The 11418-nt window shown below is 36.4% G+C and overlaps 1 protein-coding gene across 2 annotated transcripts in view; it reads right to left on the bottom strand.

Moving 5' to 3' along the window:
- Nucleotides 1-2753: 2753 nt before the first annotated feature.
- The window catches only part of TMEM67 (transmembrane protein 67), a 31864-nt gene continuing 23199 nt past the window's right edge, over nucleotides 2754-11418 (bottom strand). For both annotated transcript variants that reach the window (XM_086465315.1, XM_086465316.1), the window contains 8 exons: nucleotides 9233-9373; nucleotides 8670-8750; nucleotides 7403-7519; nucleotides 6078-6194; nucleotides 5892-5996; nucleotides 5435-5537; nucleotides 3315-3457; nucleotides 2754-2863 (listed from right to left, as the gene is read on the bottom strand). In XM_086465315.1, coding sequence (XP_086321441.1) covers nucleotides 2783-2863; nucleotides 3315-3457; nucleotides 5435-5537; nucleotides 5892-5996; nucleotides 6078-6194; nucleotides 7403-7519; nucleotides 8670-8750; nucleotides 9233-9373 — 888 coding nt within the window. In that variant the 3' untranslated portion in view covers nucleotides 2754-2782. The remainder of the gene's footprint in view (nucleotides 2864-3314; nucleotides 3458-5434; nucleotides 5538-5891; nucleotides 5997-6077; nucleotides 6195-7402; nucleotides 7520-8669; nucleotides 8751-9232; nucleotides 9374-11418) is intronic.

Here is an 11418-nt window from a genome sequence, read left to right as displayed (position 1 = left end):
AGAAAGAGGGGGCCAAGCGACTGAACTGTTTCGACAGGACATTTTTAGATTAATGTATCATTTATCTGCAACAAGAGTTGCCCTTAGCAGGAGTTCTTGCAGGTTGCAAGGTCATTAAAGCTTTCATGTGCCCTTTGGAGCAGCAGGTAATTAAAGGCATATCTAAAGCAAACTCAAAGCACGATTTTTGCATGGAAAGGTGTACCTGGTCAGCAAAAGCATCGAGAATAGGGTACAGAGTGAGAGCCCACATGCTGAAACGTCTCCACTTCTGCTGCTACCAGACTAACTGATAACTACACGTCTGTGTCTAGAGATGGCACAATCACATCGTCATTTTGCTTGCAGACATTCCCTGGTTTACCTGGGTCTGGCCACCACGTTTTAGTTATTCTGACTGAAGCCGGTCATAAATCAGAGCATTCTGGAGGAGGAATGTTTGAAGTGTGGTTCTGCTCCCTAGAATAACTTCACGACTATGAACACTCCGTCAGAATTCACGCAGAGAAAACACTTGTGCCTGCTACCATTGACAACGCTGCGCAGTACTACTGCTGTGAAGTGACAGTAAGAAAAGACGTGTATTAGGGTAATTCATTAGGGCCATACTTGCTCACTTATGGACCACAGCAACTTTCTACATCCCTTCAGCCACACACCAGTCACCTTGAATAAATACGGTCACATGAGAAAGATTGTATTTCCTCTTGTACACTGACATTTTGGTAGGACTTGTAACATTTGGAAAGTTTAGTAAAGTTTAATTAAGCTATGCGAAGATACTGACCGAAGAAATACAAGGACATTACGTGAGCCTAACTTTGCCTTGCCAATGTCCTACTACAGACCATTTTTCAGCTGGCTCCTTAGCTTAGTTTACAGTTTTGGCATTCAGTGGATCACTGACAAGAAATACGACAGAAACCTTCCAACTAATGAAGTCATATAGTCATGGTACTGAGCAGAAATACGATTTTGGGCTTTTTTAACAGATCCAAAACCTAATGCACACTGTAATTACTACACTCACTACAAAGACAACAACCTTAATTTTATTTACAGTGGACATTTCACTCTGTTGGAAGTTTTGTATTTACACACTTTTGAGGCACAGTGTGTACCAGCAAACTACGAACTGTGCACATAAGCAGACACAAGTAAGGAAAGCACGACATGGAAATGCCCATGCTAAACTGCGTACCAACAAACGGACGTCCTGCTGAAAATCAGCTGTTCCGTTACCTTCCTTATTATAGCCTTACTGGCAGGCACATTCTATCAGTTAACAGCAACTATACTGGACTACCAAGCTACACAGGTTTGGCAACACCAAAAGCAAATGCATTACAGCAGTAGTGACTCTGAGATTTATGTCCATGTTACTGTAAGTTTAATATGATAGGATAGGATATGGTATCAACATGAGAACACGTTCTCTTTATGAAGCCAAGAAACACCTGAAGTACAACGCTGCTTCAACTCAGATAAGCACATCTGCATTGGAAATCTGCTAGGTCCAACTAAGCATGTCCTCAGTCTCTGTTTTGGAACAAGTGTGCTAACCTCAACCTACATTTTTATGGTATTTTTGCTGGTGAAAGTCCCTTGTTGAATCATCTAAAGACAAGTAACAGCTATAAAAACAGCAAACACTATTCTTGTTCAACCATTTACTGAAAAACATAATTTAAAAAGGGTAGGGAGACTTTGCAGATATGAATGGGAGGTAGACACCTCACTTTAAGGTGTTATGAAGGCCATTCATAATCTCCCTTAACACTTAGTAAATGGCACTTGAATAATTATTAACTTGTCAAAATTCCAAAAATATGGTGATGGTAACATGATTATGGTCTCTGTGTTATATCTAAAAATAATAAAGCCAGATAATTGAGAGAGACAGAGGTACATCAGCATATATAGGCACCTGTGAAAACACTTTGAAAAAGATAAGAACAACTGCTTCTGTTTCACTTGTGTGGAAACAGCACAGAATAACGACTGCACGTCCCTGGGCATCTCGCATCAGGTGACGGAAGATCAGGCAGGAACAACCCCCCAATAACTATAACCATCTCCTCTGCTCGATCATAACTAGCCTGCTTTTCTGCATCGCTCTAATGCTATGGTACCTCAAACACAAGGTAACTTTGTCATGTGTAGCACACACCCAAGAAAAACAATGATAAACTCTGAGAGAAGAGACAAAAGTACACAAAACTATGACACAATAAAGAAAATTTAAAATTTTGAGTTGGAGTTGCTGTAAATAAATGGTCTTTAAAAAGTCCTCTTGAAATATTAACTTAATTCAGAACAAATCCTGTGTTGTGTAAAACTGGAAATACATTTGCTAACCATCATACATCAAAATCAATGAAAGAAAAAAAAGAGAAAAAATTTAAGGGATTTTCAGAAAACTTAAGAGTTAACAACCTCTCCTGCCAACCAGAATGCGCGAGTTACTGCCTTAAAGTGAGCGATCTGTACCTTACCAAAAGCCATTAAATAATTTTTATCTTATTCTAATAATAACAACAGTAAGTTTACTTCTGTCTTTATTTTCATGTACCTTTCCTTTTAAAGGCCTATGGCTTAGTGTTCACAAGTTAAAAAAATACTTGAAAATACACAAAAATAAAGCTTAATAGCACACAATATCAAAAATGATAAATTTCAAAACCATTACAATATTGTTATTGAAAAGTACACCTCAGAGATGCTTTGATTGTGGATGTAATTTCCATGATTAACTCCTCAACAAAGTTTTTCATCTTCTTGATTAAATGAGAAATCGTTCATCCACCAAGGTTTTGGATGCCAAATTCTTCTGCCCGAGTGTATTACGAATAAACCTAAATATCTAAGAACATTTTAGAAAAAATGTATTAATGAAGACTTACTTGAAACAGTCTGCTTCAGTACCTAACATAAAATAATGTCATATTATCTTTAAATCATAAATAACATGAGTGACTGAGGTGCTTGACTCCCTTTAGCAGTTTTGAAATATTTTCTAAATATCTTTCCTGAAATACAATATAATTATGTTTGATTAATTTTAACAGATATTTGTGTTTTCTATTGAAAGTTATTTGTAGCCTCTTTATTCATGACAAGCATGTGAATAAAATTAATTTCTCACAAGCCTATTTGACAAAAAAACCCCCAAAAACCTATTTTATAAGCTCTCAGTATAATCTTCCATCACTGCATATTGCCAACTTACTGCCTCAATTATCTAGTTACTATATAAACTTCCATAGTAACCCACCTTTTTTAAAATATTACTTTGTTCTTAAATTGCAATTTACCTCTTGTTGCAAATACGTTAGAATAGCTGCTAAAACAAAACTTTGCGAAGCCAGATCCACAACGGAGAAAAACAGGATATCAAAGATGAGCAGTGCTGTCTCATTGCCGTAATAGAGAACATCACTGAAAGAGTGTCCTTCATCTACAGAAAGAAAGTAATTTTTGAAAAATTATTATTTCTGTGAAGTGCAAGTTTGTGGAGTTCATCAGTCCTTGCTGAGCAAGCTGGTACAAAAAGGGCAAGTCAGAGCAAGAGCTAGTTAAGGCAGGCTATGGCATCGTACCAGCCAGTTACGGCATTCTAGTGAAGCGAAATAATACAAACCTTTTCACTTATAAACTGGCTTAATACTGACGGAACACAACAGGACAAGCCCATGTGCCACGCGCAACTTTATTCACTCCTGAATTCTCTACCAGACTGTTTAAAAAAGGCTGCTTTGAACAAGCAGGTGTAACTTCCTTGTCACTGAATTTTTAGCAAGTGTTAATTCTGGCCCCAACTCAACAAAATACTAAAAACAACTGCTTAAAGCCTTACTTGGGAGGAGGTTCAGAGCTTAACATTGTGTTTGTTCATTGGTCAACGGTTTCCCAGAAAATGGGTCTTTTAAGCTTTAAATACCTTTTCATAGCCAAAGTAGTCTAGACCACTTATCCATTTCCTTATTTTATCAAAAAGCACCACTTTTAAAAGAGAAAAGAACACTTAAAAATTACAGAAAATGGATTCTCTTCCCTCTTCCTACTTTTTCAGAACAATGTCTAATCCAAGTTTTATTGGAAACTGCATATTTTCATTACAAATTGTCTATGTCCTGCTGTCAAGAAATCCTGATTTGTATCTAAACTTCTGGGAACCATGGCAGTCTAAACCATCACACAATGCATTTACATCAATGCTTTTGATTATGAACTTCGAAACAAATGCAGTCAAAAGACCAAACCTTTGTTGAATACTGCACAATTTGGTGACATCACATCATGGTTATATACTTAATTCTAACTCAGAATTTGCATACCTGACAATACTGATGGCTGAGCAGACCTGGGGTTTAGAATTGGGTTTTGGAATGACTGAGACTGCAATCTCAGTGGAATCACAGACTGAGGCTGAAGAAAGCCCTAGTCGCAGGTTCAACGCAGATATTGGCTCTCTGGCCACATTTATTACTAAAGATCGTGCTTCACCATGACAGGGGAGGAAAGCCCAAGCCTTTAATGAATTAGATGTACCTCAGACATCTAGACTGAGCACAAATATCAGACTACAACCATGGCTAGTTTGAAGGCATGTGCTGCATTCTCCATTATATAGCAAGGTCTGAGATTCAAATTAGGCTTCAGTCTTCCAGGGATTCCGATTTAGGAACCTAGGTTGAAGGCTCAAATATGGTCAAGAACTTTCACTAAATCTATTTTTAACACATGTACTGGTTAGTTGGAAATACTTATGGCTAGGTTTAGTGTGGGTTTGGAATTCATGATGATGCATTGGAGACCCCAAGTCTGACTGATTTTGCATAGCTCCAGGGACCAGGATCAGAACTGGTGTTTCTGTTGGAATACTCATTTTTGCTGTAGGTCCTGTCAATGCTTAAAAAGCTTCAAAATAAAATATTCAGGAACCCAAATTACTTAGTGGAGTCTGCAAAGATGAGCAGTATTAACATCAAGTATTCCACAAAACTGTCCCCATTGTGATCAATATCCTCTTTAAAGATATTGTTTTTCTGTACTTTTAGTTGTTTCATAAGAAACTTAGTTCTATATAAAAACCCAGCATGAAGCTATTTAAATATTGTAGGTCTTCTTTCCATGTACAAAGCGGATATTGGATCTAGATAGCAAGTCAAAGGAGCACTTTGTAAACATGTGCATGTCTCTACACAGTATGTTTTCAGTTGCCTAAAAGAAAAAGCATTACAGTTAAGTGACAAATTATAAATAGGATTTCTGTAACCTGAAGAACTTCTCTTAAATACCTCCTTCACAAGCGGTCATTTAATGACCACTCCTGCTGTAAACTCCAGTTTAGATTGTAAATCCTGGGAAAAAAATGTACACAGAAACCTACATACTTGTAATAGTACAAATACCAAGTCACAAATCTTTTTACCATTGTAAAAAATACTTTTCTCTATTGGTTCCATGAACTCCATGCCAAGAATCCGTTCAAGCAGCAACTTATCTTTAACAATATAATCCATTTCTTTATGAACCTATAAGAAAAGGGAAAACAATACTTCTCGGTTTATGATTTCAAAGAAAAAGTACTTGTTACAAGGGAAGTACGGCTACTTAGACCTTTATGAATGAAAAAAAGCGCTGGTCTATTCCAAGACAAAAATAAATACATAACAAAAAAGGATTTGTCATTTTTAAGAGCAGGCTGCATTGTTGAACAGTACTCTTTTTTTTTTTTTTTGAATAAAGCAGTGTTTCATAAAGTCTTTAACAACAAGTCTTTAAGCACACATGCTTAAAGAGAAATTGTAGTCTTTTGGATTTATGTTTTTTAGTCTCTACTTAATATAATGATATTTTCCTTAATGTAGTCATGTCAATATACATACGTGATCAATAAAAGAACTGAGAAATTTGTTCATGGTGTTGTATGCCCTTGTGCTTTGCTCGAAAGTATTTGTAGATGAGTCCAAAAGCCTAGCAGGACCACGTTTCTGAAACATAACATGACCATGACTTCAGCGGAAGGATTACTATTTTAAACAACATTTACAGAATGCGAGTATCTCACTTACTCTTGTTAGGGTTTCATGAATCCTGTCATAGTGCAGTCGCATTTTTCTTGAAATGGAAATCTGAAATGTCTGGCCATCTGTGTTTGGTAGCAAACCCCTCTGACTACATAGATTTTCCTATACAATTAAAGCAATTGTAAATTAACATTATTAACGTCATTCATACACCCCAAAAAGTCAAAAGCTTTTCATCTCCTCTCTTTCATGTACACATAATACTTAACATCCCTAAATATTTGAATCCACAGCACTCTTGGTTCTTTACAGCAAGATTTTCTTAGGACATGAAATCCTGACCCCTGCTGTCACAAAGTCATATTCCTCTTTTCACCTGTGTTCAGTTCATTACCTTCTAATAGAGCTTTTGACTTTAACTCTGAAGCCCTTTCTTTTATGTTTGTCATTTATTCTATACTTGTCCTCCTTTTTTTGTGCTTTGGATTCCTGACTTTTTCCATAGATTTTTCAGGTCACTGAATACAAATACGAATAAACCTCAAAACCACCAAGAAAACAGAAAATTTGTCATCATAGAGAAAAAACTGCTTTTCCCAAAACTATATTAAAATAAACAATTAGGAAAAAATTATAGGAACACACAAGACAAAAATATTAAAAAAGATTCCTCTACATTTCAATGTTTGAGATTTAATTTTCACACAGTTATGTTTTTCTCTGTCCACTTATCATTGAAATAGCAATAACCTTTGTGTAAGGTACTTTCGTCCTACTCGTCCCTACAAAGATGCAAGATGTCATGAAATTTAGTGCAAACTGCTCCAGTCTCGTATTAGACATTTTACATTTGCCTGATCTTGCAGCAAAGAAACAATATACGACAAACTAGAAAAAATACTTACTCAAATTAATTTCTGTAAAGAACAGGTTATATCATCACAGGAGAAGAGATGGAATAAAAGAATTTATTGGAAGAGTAGATGCTTATTAGGCGTTTTTCAGATTTGTCTCATTATGAAAGCTTCTTGGTATGCACATTTTTGAATGTGGCCATGAGCTTATGAAAAGCTTCAATATCAAAAGGAAGGTTCTCAAGTACAGGAAAAAACTTTTTAGAAAACCAGGAATTTTATATCTATGAAATCTGAAGAAGTAACAGAGAAGAAGAGATATTGAAGAAGAAGAAAGATGAAGAGCTAGTTAAAAGAACCATTGAGTTATATATTTACACACCAACAGCTGGTATCTTTTAAGTATCATAACGTGGTGCAATGTAATGCACAAGCGCAGATCCATAATGCCAAGGTGTGGGGGTTTTAATAAAATAAATAATTAGAACTGGTGTAAACTTTAATACTTTTACTTACTGCTTCTCTCTTTAGGTTCATATTCATTTCTTCCATATTGGTATCTGCATGTCCATGCACAGAGCGACCATGGATATAATAACCAAAGCAGCTATGTGACAAGAGAAACACTGAAATCTAAAAGAGATGGGGGAAGACTAATTAAACATTATCATTTTATTTTTTAACTTTTGAATTCACAACAGAGACCAGCAAGACCAGCCCTTCTACAAATACAAAGTAGGCAGGTACCAAAATAAATACGGCAGAAAAATATTTAATAACTCTTTTACTGATTAGTTTTATCTACGTTTAACTAGAATCACACACTAGCTTCAAGTTTAGTTTACCAATGGCAAGGATCACTACTTAATTCCACAGAGCCAAAAAATGAAAGCAAAGTTACTAGCATTTATTTTGAATCAAAATATGAAATCTCCGTGATCAAAATTTCTGTCATACGTAATACCTATGTATGATTCCAGTTGAGCTCCTAGGAGACTGTATTTAACAGAATTTAATTCAGTATCATACAATGCTTACATATCACGCAAAACCAAAATTAACTCTCTCTACATCCCATGGACTACATGTGTGCTTAACAGAAGAATAACCAAGGCTGGAAAGGCTGATAAAAGGCATTAATCTCTAGATTTTTAAAAAGTTCTGGACAAATGAGCTCATCCAACCTGTTCTGACTGCACTCTTCTTTAGTCAAAAAGGAATTCCTGCAGTATAAACCTTCAAGACCCATATTTAAACTAGAGAAAGTGAAGTAGTTCAGATGTAAGTGAAAAAGCATGAAAAAGGTGGTAACTGTCCAACAGGGACAACCACGAAGTTCAGTGGTTGAGGGAAAACCACAAGATAGGAGCCAAAACTAAACATAAACATATGAAATAAAACCAAGGCAGCTGTGTCTATAAGGCTGTACTAAGCAGACAGAACGGCAGCAAATGGTTCCACACCTAATTTCTGTCATAATCTGTTACTTTTTAATCCTGTATGAGCATATTTAACCAATTTAACTTCAAAAAACAACCCCAAAAATCACAGGTCTAGAAGAACATATTGATACCTATGGTTCTAGAATCTTTTTCCAATTAAAGTTTAACTGCAATCTTCTTGTAGATTGCACCAATAAAGTGAGCTGAAAGAAACATTGACTTTGGCTGTTAGCTACTAAGCTCTAATTAAATTAAATTAATAAATATTATTTAATATTCTTAAAATTCTCTTATGTATTATTCTACAAAAATACCACCGTACAAATGAGACAAATACTTACATTGCTCATGCAACACAAATCAACAAATTGGCTTATCTTATCTTCAACAAATCTTTCATAAAACACAGCAAAAAATATAATCTGAAATAAATCAACCAAATTTGCTTTCATTAGTTCATCAGATTTGACTTTCTTAAGCAATTAATTTAACAGTTTAACACCCACAAATTACAGGCTTCTGTAGTGGCCACCATTGCTTTGGACTCTAAGAAATGGGATTGACATCCTTCTTCTAATAAGTAAAGTTGTAGCAATAACCTGCTTTTCATTTTGAACTTGGAGATACTTAAAACTTGTTTAAAACAAAACAATGTAGTTGCATAAATTCACATCTTTGAGAGGATTAAAATTCTGACTACAAAGTAAGATGTCTCATAGCTCGGAAGATTCATTTTGAGTTCTAAAGGTGTACCATGCTGAAGCAGCTAAAAGTCTAGATCAAGCAAAACAGTTAGGAATACACCCAACGCTACAATACGTAGTACGGATGGCCTAGTGGTGTATTCTAACTTCCAAGAACCAGCCTGAAAATGATAATTCAGCATGTCATGTGTTTCACATACCTGTAAGAAGGCAATGGCCAGCCAGAGTGCAGCAGACACACCGAATCTTAAAATGCGGCTCCAAGGAGCTATGTAACTCTCACTGCTTCTTGTAAGACTGGAAGAAGAATCCATCAAAGCCAGGTTTGAAAATCCCACCACCTGAAGAGATAAGAAGGTCCATATAACAACATGAGGCAATGAATAGTTTTAATTATGACCCTGTTGTTTCCATCATAACAGGAAGTAAGGAGAAAAAATTAAGAAAGACGGACCTGGGAACAGTAGCATGTTCAAAGAGCCCAATTGTGTGATCCGGTATTATTACAGAGAAACATAATTAAAAACCTAAACTGTACGTATATGTGTTGATACATACATTGAAAAACATATGCAGCTAAATCTCACAAAAAGTCAACACTGATCTTACTGAAAAATCCAAAAGATTCTGCTGCATAGGATTATTATTTCTGCCAAATTTCAGCTTTTTGGTCCTATATATTCCCTTGTTAAAACAAAACTTTTAACTGTTTTGCAACTGTAAGAAACTGATTTTTTTGTTTTTATTGAAGAGAAATTCATTTCCTTCCACTGTCTTTATGGCTGAATCTATTTTAAACAAACAATCTAGAAAAAGTTCCCAAATAAAAAAAGGTGAGAAAAACACTATTAAGAGGTGGAAATTTTGTGAAAATCATTCAGAACTGAAGCTGCACCAGAAACACATTTCTGGTGGGCTGACCCCCACCACAGCAGGATGGGGAACAGGAAAAACAAAAGCAAGAAAAGTTGTGGGTCAAGAACAGGCAGTTTAATAAGCAAAGAAAAGGGAAGAAGGTGGTGTCCCGGTTGTGTTCTCCTCCCAGCTTCCTGCGCAGCCCCGGCCTTCTCACTGGGGGCCTTGACACTGTGCAAGCGCTGTTCAGCCATGGCCAAACATCAGCGTGTTACCAGCCCTATTTTAGCCACAAATCCAAAACACAGCACCCTATGGGCTGCTATGAAGAAAATCAGCTCCATCCCAGCCAGACCCAGTACAATATTGAGAAGCTCAGTTTTGCTGCCAGAGTGCTATCTGCACTAGTCACGTAGTCAACACTGCCGTGGCAACCAGTGCCAACCAGTGGCTGCTTTGGTGCCAGACATGAGGCCTGAGGGGAGGGAGACTCCTTCTGCTCTTTCCAACTTCCTCCAGCTATTGCTCTTCCTGGCTTGTCTTCTACTACTGTAGAGCCTGTCACCATGATTAATGTGAACTGAGCAGTCACTTTATCAAAATTGCTAACACAAGAAGAGAGGTTTTGAGCAATACAGAAGTTCCCCCTTGCAGTGAGCAGCTGATTGCCATACCTACCCCGTGCATTACACTTCTAGGGGATCTACATTCCAAACCCCAGCACGACAATGAAAGTTATGAAGATTATCTGAGGTTTTCACAAACACCAATTTTAGCCTATTTAGGTATCTTTCATGACTTCCTCCACCAATAGTGGCAAGAAAGTGATTCTTCAGAGGGAAATTCATAGCAGGAGTTATAGACAAAGATATTAATCACTCCCTACCAAAAGTGGCCTCTCCCTTCTAGTAATACCAGGAGCCTATGAAGAGTAACCCAATGAGATTAGTTAGTTTTGGGAATACATGCTTTCTTTTCTCTCATTCCTTCCTTGTAACATGGTACCTAAGTTGGTCCTGGCCTGTATTTACCAACAGCAAAAGTACTGATGTAGTGAGTGATTGAATTGACAATAAAAATAGGAAATTTTAAAACAGAAATATAAAAATTAATAAAAATATTAAAAATACGTAAAAGAACCCCATATGAACAACTATATGCTACACTCTTTAAGAATACTTCCCAAAATAAAAGTGCTTACCAAACCACAAAAGAAACAAACCAAAATGGTTTTGAAAAGCTAAAGCACAATTTCTCATATATCTTTAAGCTCTAACTGAGGGCATACTGCCTTGTGTGTTATGCCATCAGGAACAGAACTGGCACATTTCATTTCCTGCTTTATAAAAGGTCACTCCAGCAAATTAGCAGGAAGGAAGCTCAGTTCAGACAAATATGAAATCAGAAATAAAGCCGTAGACTGTGGCAGGAAGGAGCCAGTAGGCAAATAAAAAAAACTGAGTGTGTACACAGATTTATCAGTCTCTTAAGCCATTTCAGGTAACTCATTACCTCAAAAAAACCCCCCAAA

The sequence above is a fragment of the Leptosomus discolor genome, chromosome 5 (assembly GCF_034619465.1).
Source record: "Leptosomus discolor isolate bLepDis1 chromosome 5, bLepDis1.hap2, whole genome shotgun sequence".
Lineage (NCBI taxonomy): Eukaryota > Metazoa > Chordata > Aves > Leptosomiformes > Leptosomidae > Leptosomus > Leptosomus discolor.
This window is presented reverse-complemented; position numbering and strand designations above follow the sequence as displayed.